General features: G+C 37.7%; 1 protein-coding gene across 1 annotated transcript in view; it reads left to right on the top strand.

The window, feature by feature from the left end:
* LOC149416720 (uncharacterized) overlaps positions 1–12,615 on the top strand; it is a 39,332-nt gene extending 26,717 nt beyond the window's left edge. The window contains exons 4-6 of the mRNA XM_089640908.1: positions 863–1,119; positions 6,710–6,879; positions 7,416–12,615. Of these exons, the coding sequence (XP_089497034.1) occupies positions 863–1,119; positions 6,710–6,879; positions 7,416–9,557 (2,569 nt within the window). The 3' untranslated portion in view covers positions 9,558–12,615. The remainder of the gene's footprint in view (positions 1–862; positions 1,120–6,709; positions 6,880–7,415) is intronic.
* The last annotated feature ends 1,278 nt before the right edge of the window (positions 12,616–13,893 follow it).

A 13,893-nucleotide genomic window follows, 5' to 3' on the forward strand; every position in this document is an offset into this window, starting at 1 on the left:
CGCTTTGAACTTATAGCCTAATCTGTCACCCCCTTTATGCTGGCTGATTTTATACATATCCGAAAGAGAGTTATAGAGTGTGTAGGCAATAATGCCCACAGTTCAGAGATTTCATCCCATGTTTTGAGGTGTGTGTTAGATAAATGTGCATTTTATTATAATTACTAGCTGTACCCCACCACGCGTTGCTGTGGCTCAGTCTGTCTGTGCAGATAGAGCAACAATAGCTTGTGTTGCTTTTACGTCCAACAGATGATACTGTTTTTTTAAAAAGCATTGTTTGTCCAACGGATGGCGCTGTTTTTAAAATAGCATCTTTTTACCTTTTAACTTTTTAAAGATATATAATATAGGTATATAAAAACACACGCATATTCGAATGCAACATTGTGTCAAAATTTCAAAGTGAAGATGAAGACGAAGGTGAAGAACTTTCGGAGATTTAAGATTTTGATCATTGACATTTTTATTTATACATATAGATAGATAGATTACGAGTATTGTGTATGTTTTGACTGTAAAGTGGCTTGAAGTTAATGTGGGTTGACTGTTGAGTATTTTATAGGATGGTGCTTGTGATTTCATGTTTCGAAGGATTGTGATTGGAAGGACCGGAAACTAGATAGATGTCCTTGACTTGGGTTTCCCATGGAAGATAATGTAGTCTCCGTATCTTCTGTTTGTATAATAAGATAAATCCTAGCAAGTAATATTTGTACAGTGCCCTTGAGGGGATTCTTCACAAAAACGGCACTATGCAATTCATTATTATTATTATCATCACCTTCTTTCCCTCCACCACTTTCAGACTCTTGTTATGGTATTCATATAAACAAAAAATAATAATCGAGCTCTTTTTCAGTCTCTACAAAGACGTCCAGCCCTGCCTGGAGTCGTGGCGCTCGCTGGGCAAGCGTGTGTACGTTTACTCCTCAGGCTCCGTGCATGCCCAGCAGCTGCTCATGAAGCACTCAGAGGTCGGAGACGTCTCCGCTCTCTTCGACGGCAACTTCGACACGGCCGTAGGAAACAAGCAGGAAGTCCAGAGCTACGCCAACATCGTCAAGGAGATCGGATGCCAGGCTGAGGAGGCACTGTTCCTGACTGATATTGTCAAAGGTTTGTTATTACTTTGTATTCATTGTTAACCCAATTTACTAATTTCTTTTTTTTTTGTTGGTTGGGAGCAGTTTGGTTATAGATGTAAATAGACAGCTAACTAATGTAGAGGTTCATCATTAACATCGTCCAGACTCTAGAGGCGTGCAATGCATGAGCTAGAAAGAGCGAACAGGAATCAAACTTTTAAGGACTTATTTATCTGCTAGTCAGGAATGTGTGTTGACCATTGTGTCGACTGTCTAGACCAGGGGTCTCCAAACTACGGCCCGCGGGCCGTATCCGGCCCGCCAGTGTCTTCCATCCGGTCCGCGACATCTTATGACCAGTGTCATCAAGGACCCGCGACAGCTAATGGCTAAGACCTTGCTCAGAAGGGGCGAAAACTCCGCGAATTTTTTCGTGCGAATAAATAAATATGCTCGTTGGCGAGGTACTTGGCACCAATACATTGCGTCCACAAGTATCGCGCGAATATATCAAGAGGATTTTTTTGAAAAATCTTTATTTGATTCGCAATGATATCAAGGTCTGAGAAACGAGTATCAAAAATTATCTTCAAAGCTACGTTATCTAAAGCTATATTTTCATCCCTGAAAATTCTATTGTCTACCCCCCCCCCCCCCCTCCCTAGGACAGAAAATATGGGTGTCTAGAAATTAAAACGGTTTTGGCCCTCCGAACTCACTGGAGTAGTCAATGTGGCCCTCCGGCTGAAAAGTTTGGAGACCCCTGGTCTAGACCAGTGGTCGCAAACTGCGGCTCTTTGGCTACTTGAAATTATAGTGAAATTATATTTTTTTTATAAAAATTTTTAATAATATTTCATCGATCAAAAAATATTTATTCATTGAATATAAAAATTACAGTACTAAATAAGTCAAAATATTCCTGTGATAATGGTACTGTTCTCGTCTGCCAGAATGCACAGAATGCCGGTTACTCTGGTATGCCTTTACCTCCGACGTTTCCTATCTATCCTTATCTATGATAGGCGTCTGACACATCTTTTTTGTCGAGAGTTTTTCAAAACATTTTAAATAGTTTGTGGTTGCCGTACTACAGTTAATTATTTTTTTGCCAATCGTTTATTTGTAGACAATTAATTGTATTTCTCATTGATTTTTGAAATTCAGTCATTTTTATATTAACAATGCGTAGTTTGCGCTCGTTGTTTATACTGTACCTTGACAAAGTGTCGTAATTTTTTAAATTTAAAAAGAAGTAAAAAAAAAACGAGGTTAAAAAATAATATTACTGAAAATTTAATCATTTTATTGTTAATTACATTATAATTAAATAACATGACATTATAATAATGTATGTAATGCATTATTATAAAGGTTATTACATAATATATAGTTTTATTTCAGTGTACCTAGTTTTTCGAACACATGTGCGTGTCAATTTTTATGATATAATAATAAAACATTTATTTGCCCCAATAGATGAATTTTACATATTTTTTAACATAATTCTATTGACAAAAAGGTCACTGTTCAGCTATGCATTCCGGATCTCTCCGGGAATGCAGCTGGTTTTCAGCAGTGCCTCCAATATAATAATATATACATATTTAGGTATAATAATGAACAATGAAATAATATTAATAATAAAAAATCAAATCAACACAAACAAATAAAATAGAAATAGTAAATTAATAATATAGTCAACAAAAATTCAAAATACACGATAATTGCAACCGCATGTAGCTTAGTATCCCCTTCTTTGTAACGATAGCAACCTACATATGATGTTTATGTGCTCAGCACTCGCGCACAAGCGTTAGATCTAATTCCATCCATGTTGCAATTATTTCCCATGCAATTTTAACTGTTATGTTTTGTAAACTATATAGAGGACAAAATCAGAATCACTTGCATTGATGTCATCGTAGGCTCTAAGGTTTATTTCATGAATGTTACCTCTCCTAAAGTCAAAATTCATTTACGTAAAACTGCGTCACAAAAACGAAAATATTTTAGTTTCTAAAGTAGTACAAAGGTTATTATTTCTTTGAAAACACCTATTGCTTATTTTTTCATATTGGGTATACAGGGTGTATCGGCACTAACCCGACAAACTTTAACCAGCTATTCCTTAGCACATTTGGAGTAAAAAATGTTATGGGCACTTTGCTGTCCGGTAGCATTTTTTTTTCAATTAAAAACATTAAAATTTAAAATTTCCACACTACATCTGTCATTGGCATAGCGTTTCGTGTTCAACAGCTGTTATAAGCAAGTATGTCAAAAAGCGTCTTCGCTCTTTCGCACACACTAAATAATAATAGTTAAAAATGAGACGAATGGTGCCGTGCCATTTCGTTGTGATTGTAAGTGTGCGCCAATATAGGTACACACGTGCATTATTCAACGGAATTCGAATAAAATATTTGCCAGATGGGTTTTCAAACTTTGACAAAGGATAAAACAGTGGTGACATGTGGTGAAAATATGAATAATTAATTTTTTATTAAAAAAAAACGTTACCGGACAGCAAAGTGAAGTGCACATAAGATTTTTTACTCCAAATATGCTAAGGAATAGCTGGTTAAAGTTTGTCGGGTACGTGCCGATACACCCTGTATATTAAGGTTAATGTAGAAATAATAAAACTAACTAACCAACCATCACACCTCCTTGCCTCATTCACATTCATACATACTCTTCTATTATTCTGACTCTTGACATGGCCCGACTCAAGCATCTGATTGACTTGATCATGCCATGTCTCCCTCGGGAGTCCCCGACTTCTGCTACCATTTGCATTCGCATCATATATATATATATATATATATTTTTTTTTTTTAAAAGAAAGACAACATTCCCAGGTTACAAATAACCTGACAATATTTGAAAATCTCCTACTACCACCACAGTAAGCTGAAAATGTTGCTTGTGTTGTGATGGAGGACTTAGCCAGCCGAGGAATTGAACACACTACGCCTGGGTGGGACCCCTAACGCGATCTCAACTAGGCCACCGACCACTCCTTCGCTCTACATGCTCAAACCATCAAATCGTCCCTTTCTTAATCTAACTCATTACGCTTACATCAGCCTTGCACTCTTTGTGGATCTTCACATTTCTCACACGATCATACATGGTTTTACCACACATATGTCTCAGGGATCTCATTTCTACAGCACTACTTTCTACTTTACTTTCTTTTCTACTTTCATCCTTTCTCTGCCAGTTCCATGCCTCACTTCCATACATCAGGGTAGGTACCAGTACTTCATTGTGGACTGCTAGCTTCACTTCTTTGGACATTTTTTTATTAGCGCCAACTGTGTTCAGTCCTCCATTAATGGAGTAACCTACATTTACCCTTCTTTCAATATCTCTGTCAGCCTTCCCATCTTTCGTAAACAAATATACTTCCTAAATATAAAAACTCATCCACCTGCTCCATGTATTCCTCATTATTGTATTGCGCCCTTCGTGGCAGCAGGACGCGTCCTAACGCTTCCTCCAACAGCTTTGTGTTTTTTTAGTATTTTCAAATGAAATGAGGCAACATCCCTTTGAAATTATTTTTAAAATCAATCAATCAACATTTGAACTTAAATAAAAATAAACTTAATAATTATTAGAACTTTATAATATGTGATTTGAGTGCAGTGTTTTTTTTTAAAGTGAATATTCTGAAATTTGCTCAAAAATATTGGACATTCGAAACGAACGGCGATCGGTAAATGCACTCCAGATGTTTTCAACAAAATTCTCGGAAACTGGACAAGTTTGGACCGTGCAAGTTTTTTTACTAAGCCCAGGGTTTATTACCCCAACCGTTGCTTTTTATTGCGGACAGAATGCACCACTTCAACAATTACCAGGAACAGGATTACATGGAGATAAATGATGGACTTGCCTAACGTCACAGCGGTGCTGCCAGGGTCTCTTATCTATGTGAGGTGTCAGCGCTTTATTAGCAGCAGATACATACCTGGACGCTGTTGTTGGACGCGGTGGACTCTCTTACTGCAGCAGCTGGTCCAGTTCCTTCACCACTTAGGATTCTTGCTGCAGAACCTCCATCTTCTATCTTCATAGAACGTCACAGCGGTGCTGCCAAGGTCTAGTATCTGTGAGAGGATAGTGTGTCAGCGCTTTATTAGCAGCAGACACATACCTGGACGGATGACGAACCTCGTGCTGGCACTGTTGGTGGACGCGGTGGACTCTCTCGCTGCAGCAGCTGGCCCAGTTTCCTCACCACCTAGGATTCTTGCTGCAGAGTCTCCATCTTCTATCTTCGTGTCACCTGTTCCTATACTTCATTTTACTTAACTTCACTCTATTTTTGTAATATTTATATTTTCTGTAATACCTGCATCAACTGTAAAGCGCCCCTGAGGTGATATCTCACAAAAGCGGCGCTATACAAATTATCCAATAATAAATAATTCACTATATATATATAGTTGAGAATTACATAGGGCGCCAGTGTTGAGAATTGGCGTGGGGCGCCAGTGTTGAGTTTGGAGCTCCCCATGTTATGCGCCAGTGTTGAGAATCGCGTAGAGCGCTAGTGCCGGCTTTGGCATTGTCATTGGTAGAATCATGAGAATCTAATTATTCAGCTCAGGTTAGGGTCGGCAAATGCCTTTATACGGGGGACATTCAACAATATAGACTCCACTTCCCTCGTCAAATGAAACTCCTATGGAAATGATAAATGAGTGTATTTACAGTCAACAGGAACATTGTATAACACAAAATGGGGACACAGTATACATCCTAAATTATTTCCTGGCTGATTGAATTTAACAATCTCTTTCTCGTATTTGCTCTGACTGGCAGACGTGTTTAACAGACATTTAAAGAAGGCACATAATGGGGCAAAGGTTTAGTATACGCTTACATGAGTTGTCCCGGGGGATGCAGGAGTTGCGAGGCCATCGAAGTGCTACTCACAGTCATTGTGGAGAGGTAACCAAGGTTGTGATCGTCTACACGCGCAAAACGGGCGCGTGCTAGACTTTAGTAATGTTGCGAGAACGGGGTCTGGCACTCAGCATCCAAGACCGGTTTTTGAGTAGCAAACCGTACATGTTGTTGAGACCAAGGCTAGATTGGAATCGCGGTCGCCGCTGGTCACAGAAACCGTTGGGGCTTTGGCGTTGGTGCGCAGTAGAATGTGGGCGTCGCTCTGTGCTGCCAAGTTACTTTCGCGGGGTTTTTAAAATGCGTTTGAGAGATCTGCCTCGTGACAATATTCATGTAAATATATATATAGTTATAGCTATTCTGGCAAAACATCTTACGATATAAACACCAAATATGTATATATGATTAATATGATACATTATCTTGTAAACAGAAAATAAAAAATTTGTTTTGGAGCCGCCCTTGCATTTCCTCAAGTTCTAGAAGCAATCTGCAGGCTGATGATTACAAATGATATTCAACCCCCGATAAGAGATGGATCATGATGACTTAATTGTCCAGTCACATTATAATTTTCAATATCACATTCATTCCAAACACAATCTTATTTGCTTCTGTCACAACTTATCATGTGCTCCGTAATAGTATTATGTTAAAACAGTATATTTTACCTTGTTCTCGTTTTGAATCCATAGAGGCTGCCGCAGCAAAGGGGGCTGGTCTCAACACTGTGCTGCTGGTCAGGGAGGGCAATGCACCCCTCAGCGAGGAAGACTTGAAGACCTTCTGCTCTGTGAGCTCCTTTGAAGAGCTGAAGCTCCAGTCCTCTTCTGCCAAGAGGAAGCAGGCGCCGGTTCACGAGGAGGTGCTTTAGACTACATGTTCACTTCTTATCCTCTTAACTTTGTTGAAATCTCAATGAGGACTTATCTTTTACTCTAAGCCACGCTAGATTGGGTAAAAATTTAAGTATTATGTTTTGGCTCTCATGATAAGTTTTAGTTATCTCTATAAGTTATTTCAATCAAAATAAAGACAAAAGTTTTAAAAATATTTTACATATATTTATTTGTAACCCAACTACATATCAAGTTATCAATTATGTGGTTGGTAAAACCAGAAAAAAAAAATAGTCGGCTGAGAGTATTGAACTTGATACCTTCCAGCTCTAGCCTGTTGAAAAGCACATATTATATAAATATAATGAATGTAGCTGTGAAGTCAGATAACAAGTCTGTCATGTAAACAATAATGATTCTTACTTCAACAGATTTATTTATGTTACTAGTTGATGGCATTACTAGCTCCATCTAACGAAAAATCAAAAAACTAATTTACTAACTGTCTGCTTAGGATTTTAGTTTTTTTTTTATTTGATTTTAATTGTATGAATATTTTCAGGAACTACCTCCAACAAAAGTTGCCAAAACTGATGAAGAGGAACTTTCAAAGGCTGAGACAATTGAGAATGGGGCTTCTAGCGAGAAAAAACCAAGTGATGATGAAGCCATGGAGGTAGATGCTGTCGAGGAGAAACTTGAAGTTGAAGCTAATAGCCTACCAGCTAAAGAAATCAAAGCTGAGGAGGCTGCTGTCACAGAATCTAAAATGGACGAAACTCCCGCTGTCGAAGTCAAGGCAGTTGACACACCGGTGGTAGAGGCTGTAACCAAACCAGTTGTTGAGGAGTCCAACCCAGAAGAAACCCCTGTTGCAGAAGTAAAGCCAGAGGATAAACCTGTAGCAGAGACCACACCTGCAGCAGAGACCACACCTGCGGCAGAGACCACACCTGCGGCAGAGACCACACCTGCGGCAGAGACCACACCTGTGGCAGAGACCACACCTGTGGCAGAGACCACACTTGTGGCAGAGTCAAAGTCTGTAGAAGAAAAACCTGAAACAGGGACCAAACCAGTGACAGAGACAAAACCAGTGATAGAGGAGACCAAACCAGTGGTAGAGGAGACCACCAAACCAGTTGAAGAGGAGACCAAACCAGTGATAGAGGAGTCCAAACCAGAAGAAACCCCTGTTGCAGAAGTCAAGGCAGAGGACAATCCTGTAGCAGAGGCCATAGCTGAAGAAAGTCCTGTGGCAGAAGATAAACTTGTAGAGGTCAAGCTAGATCCAGTGGCTGAAGTAAAACTGGTGCAGGAATCTAAACCGGAGGAAAAACCTACAGAGGAAGTCATAGAAAGTAAATCTGCCGATAAGCCCCTAGTTGAAGCATCCAAAGTAGCGCCTGTAAAGGAATCCGAATTGTGCGAAGTAGACCAACCTAAAATTGTAGAGACTGAAGCCGTAGTGGCCGATGATTGCAACCAAAAGACTGAAACTGATCAAATATGTAAAGATAAGGAGCAAGTGCCAGAAACAATGGAGACTGAAGAAGAAGTGATTGTTGTTAAGAAATGTGAGAGCAAAGATGATAGCGTAACAGCAGAGAAACCAAACGTGGAAAACACACCTACCTTGACTGAAGTTGCCGATAAAGAAGAAAGTGTAGTTTGCGCAAAGACTGAAAATGGAAAACAGGAGAATGTTATAGAAATGGCAGAGGAAGCCAAGGAGGTAGCACCGACTGAGAAACCAGTAGAAGTAGCCGTTGAAGCTATGGAGGCCCAAGATGAAGAAGTCAAAAATACTGAAAAAAAAGAGAATTCAGCTCAAGAAATTCTTGGCTCCAAAATGGATACCGATGAACTCGCTTTGTGTAAAAATGTCTCAGTTGAGAAAATTGTTTGCGCTGGAGAAGAGTTTGAAATTGTGCGTGTGGGGATAGAAAATCCGGACCCCGACTTCAATGAGAAATTGAACAAACTCCTCGGAGAAAAGGGTGTCGCCCTTGAAAGGGAATGCGACGATATACTATCCAAAGTTGACGAAATGACTAACAAGAGTTTCAAATCCACTAAAGCTTTTATTGAAAAGGCAATAGCCGAAAAACAAGCTTCCAGCGCTGTGGTCAGTATGGAAGTGGAATCTGGCAAAAGCAACGTTGATTCAGAACCTTCTATTTCTACGGGTGATGGTAACGACAAACTAAACAATGGTAATTCAAAGAAAGAGGAAACAGCACCAGACGTACCATCACAAGTTGAAGATAAGTCCGACAGTGTGCCAACGCCAACAGAAGTAAAATCAAGTGAGAGCAATGAAAGCGATTCTGCAAAAGTACCCGCTGTCGAAGAAAAGAAATCTGAAGCCCCCGCCGAACCCAAGGATGTAATCAGTCCTGCAACAGAAAAAAAGACTAATGGTTCCCAGGAATGTGTAAATGGAAAGAATGCAGAAGTGAATGGTCAATCCGTAGACGAAAGCCCGGCTGCGGAACAGAAGACACAAAATGGCAACACACAGGCACAGGATGATGGAGATAAGGAGAAGAGCCCAGAAGCTGAAGAACGGCTTAAGAGTACTAATGGGGCCGCCCCTGAAGAAGTAAAACCTGCCGAACCCACTGCTGAACAAATCAAATTAAAAAATAAAACTGAAGAAACCATCACGGAACAAGTCATCGGGCAAGTGGCAGAAACGTAAATGTAACAAAGATACCAGTGCAGGAGTAAACCTTTTAAGATACAATTAGTTGTTGCCTCGGTGGTTCCTGGTGGTGACACTAAACTTGTTGTAGCATTAGATATGTTTAAAATTAGGAGGACTATTTAAGACGTGATGTATAATTTGTCCATTTAAGAATTACAGTTTTCACTCGGACTTTAAAAACTCTTTTCAAAGTCACATTATTTTTATAATACATATTTTCCTTTTCAGTGCATTTCATAATTGACTGAGGTATTTCTTCCAGTGAGCATTTAATAGTTTTACATTTCTTATTTGGTTTTAATTATTGTATGAAATAAACACTTTTCGTTTTGACATAATAATGCAATTGCAAAAGGTGGTGGATTCGTGCTTCATTCATTTTTAATATGTTTTTTGTAGTTTTACATCCATTCACCATTATAAATTATATCCTAATGTAAAACTTCTTGTAGATGAAAGCAGCATTCCTTTAAAGTGGATTATAGTTTCTGAAATCTGTCTCTGAGCTTAGCAGGAAGATAATGTTCTGTTAGGAGACCCTAACAGCCCAATGGAATCTCACCGGGGAATAGAAGAGAACGATGGTGGCTTCCCACTTTCAGAAGTCAGAATCATGGTGTTTTTAATATATAAGTATTCTACATAGGCCATTCATATAGAATACATGAGATGATCTCTCTGCCAGTAAACTGGTTCCACTCGACTGTAAGGATTGCCGGCATAATGGTAGACCACTTTCCGCACTTTCCTTCGTGGTCATTTTGGGCAAAAGCCAATCTTATCTATTCTATATCTATGATATAGACATAATGTAACATAAGGCTAAGATAAGTCAAATATCTAGTTCCTAGACTGCAAACTTGTATCTGTAAGTCTGGTAAGGTACTATATATAAATGTGGATGTGGACAGTCAACATACTGATTACATACTTCACCTTTTTGGGTGCCAAAACTGAATTCAAAACAGGTGGAAGAATGTGTAACTTTAAATTGTTATGATTTCTTTGAGGTCTTCCTTGCAACAGTAGTTATAATATTTCTGTGGGTTTTAAATTTGTGGGCGGGAGTTGATGTGATGCAAATATGAACATGTGCTTGTTGAAGGAATATTATTTGGCAATTGAGATTTAATTTTCAATAAATTGATGTTTTTAGTCCCGCTTGTACTTGTGTTTTCACGTTCCTATTTTTGGTTTTACTTTTGCAGCATTCTATTACCTTTGAAATATCAAATATGATCTAAAATTATTTTCTTTGAATGTTGTAAATAGTGCTAGATAATATATCTATGTATAACATATTCTGTTTAGGTTGTGTTCTTTTCTCTCAACTTTAAAATTTTAACTTGTATACGATTCACTGAATTTAGTCTCAGTAAATAAGTACACTTTAGTTTCATTCTTTTTTTATTCGCTTTGAAGCAACAATTTTATGAATACTGAAGAGGGGTTGATGTTTTTTTTTTTTATATTTTTGCGATAAAAATAATGTTTGATGGGTAGTGTGTTTGAAAATCTGAACATAATGTATGGTCATACCGTAAGCTATTACCATTGATTTAAACTTGTCGCATGGATAACTTAATCACTTGTTGCGAAATTGAATTCTTTAATTTAACTGAAAACAATGCATTTATTTTCAATAAGACTTATAACCCTTGGTTCCTAGATCACTAGTGGTCCAACTGTCGCAAGAGGATGTCCGCTCTTGAGTCCTTGTATCACTTGAAGTGTTGTATCATTTTGACTGAGAAGATTTGGATGATATTTGAAAGTACTTTTCTTTGTGATTTTTTTATGGATCTGATAAATGTTCTGCGATTTATTCTGTTGAATATTTAATTTAAGTAATTGTTTAGCTACATTCCAACTAAATAGTGATTAGTATTGTTACTTTTTCTTCTGGTGCCATCTCCACCGGGGGTTTTGGGGGTATCGCCGTGGTGATCTCCAACTGGATGCCCTGGAACCTACTGAACCATTCTAAGGTTTTCTGTCAATTTGAAGAATGATCAGAGAACAGTCATTTCCATAGTGCTGATATTGTGAAAAATTACATCAAGAATGTCGTTCACTCGTTGTCAGCCCGGGAGAGGCGTTATTTGTATTTCGTTTGTTCCGAATTTGAAATATTTTGTGTCTGTTTGTATTTTGCATTTTACTGTTTGATTCTAAAATTATGAATATTCTCTCTAAATATGACATAACTTTGTTTTTTTTTTTAATCTTACCTATATGGCTGTCGCATATGTGTTCCATCAGAGGGTTTCTCTGCATGGGGATGACTCACACGTGATACATGAAGTTTTACTTCAAGGCACTGCGTGATGGGATAGATTGCATTGAAAAGGTTCAAGAATTTGAATTTAATGTTTCAATCATTATTTGTGATGTTAAGAATGGAGTTTATTGTAAGCTTTAGGGCCGCCACTCTAAATAAAAGAAACTTGACATCTGAAAAGATTAAATTCGTTTTGTTGTATTATTATGTGTTGTTTATTTATGAAAGCTTCAATAGTGAGCGTAATGGACACAAACATAACATGTACATAACACACCAAACTCTTGTGTTGTTACATTCATTCTTTTGTCCTTAGTCTATATTTTTCTATTTTTTGCTTTAATTTCATGACCAGTAATTCTTTGTTTTATTGAGTTGTCCCTTTAAATGTGAAATATCTTTTGCTTTTTTGCAGCACGGCAAATCCTCGTATGATTAATTTTATGAAATAATAAAATGGATATGTAATACAGGATTTACTAATGTGTCTGTTTGTTTGCCCGGCATAAACTGATATTGCCTAAAAGGCCAATGAAAGCAATCTGAACTGTAATTTCTCCCAGTGATGTTTTAGCTTGCTCCCATTTCTGAATTGAACCACCCAAAAAGATTTTTTTACCGAATGGTCACTTCCAACCAACATGTGTAGGTCAGCCATTTATTCATGTATTTTCGGAAAGTACTTATGACAGTTTGATAAAGTGGAATGATTTATATGCATTATGTAATAAGATAATTTTGCAAGTTATCATTAATAAATATACCTTAAAATGCTGAAATTGCCTATTTATTTCCACCACCCTGATCAATTTACTGTGATACACAACAAAACTTCATGATTGATGACTAGTTCTGTCGATTTTAGATCTGAGGTTTTAATCAATATTTCTATAACTATATACTAGTAAAAAATCAGATGTTTTGAGTTCAGTACTTACTATGTTAGGTAAGTAGGTATAACATTGAAACTAAATGCTGAAAACCATATTAATTTCACGAATTATACTGGAATAATGTATATTGGAGCGCGCAATATGGTAACCGAGGGTAAAGTGCACTAACTTCGGTGGGTGATTAAGGTAGTTTTTAGGTAAAAAAAGTTGAATTGCTTGTATGGGAAAAAAATAGAATTTCTAAAAAAGTTATTAATCTTTTTTACTTCTACCATCATGTAGAGTCACCTCCCGAAGTTAGTGCACTTTATCCCCAGACACCCTGTATATAAACAAACACTTATCTGCCATGTTGTGGACGCTAAAGAAAATTTTTGGGTTTCACTATGGTCTTTCTCTTGAATCGCAAATTTCTGTGAGCTTGCAAAAGCTGTGAGTTCTGGCTTTCTCCATCTAAGACAGATAAAATCAATCAGGAGATGCCTTCCCTCTGATGGAGCAGAGTCACTCATAAATTCGTTTGTCGTCTCACGTATGGACTATTGCAATAGTGCATATTCCGGCCTACCTCGGAAACAAATCAATAGAATCCAATCAGAGTTTAAGATCTGCTTAATGACCTTCAAAGCATTGCAAGGAATGGCGCCAGCCTATATATCGGAACTATGTGTCCGACAAAACTTAAGCAATAGACAGTTTACTCTAAGGTCAGCAGATCTAGATGTTAGTAATTGTGTAATCGAACTTTCTAGGTCAAATCGAGCCGTTTACTATGATCGCTCTTTTCGTGTAACAGGCCCGCTCATCTGGAATAGACTTCCCTCAGCTCTTACTAATCTCCAGAATTTGGCTGAATTTAAACGGGCTTTAAAAACGAAATTATTTAAAAAATCTTACCATTTATAAATCTTAACTTCTTTTCAAAATTTTATAATAAGCCATATTCTAAAACTTCCGTTAATTGTTTGGTTTCGGTTGCCTCCTTATTGTACCTTTTTAAAATGTCTGCTCAGAAGATTCTCATTTCTGAGCACAAACTGCCTCCTGTTTTATATTATGTTTTAGTTTATAATATTCTTGTTTTGTCCTGTCCTGCTGTTACTGTTATTCTAGATTTTGTCATCACTTTGTATAAACTGTATATTTGGTGTTATAA

Source organism: Hesperophylax consimilis, chromosome 16 (assembly GCF_061612785.1).
Source record: "Hesperophylax consimilis isolate HC1 chromosome 16, BYU_Hcon_1.0, whole genome shotgun sequence".
NCBI classification, from domain to species: domain Eukaryota; kingdom Metazoa; phylum Arthropoda; class Insecta; order Trichoptera; family Limnephilidae; genus Hesperophylax; species Hesperophylax consimilis.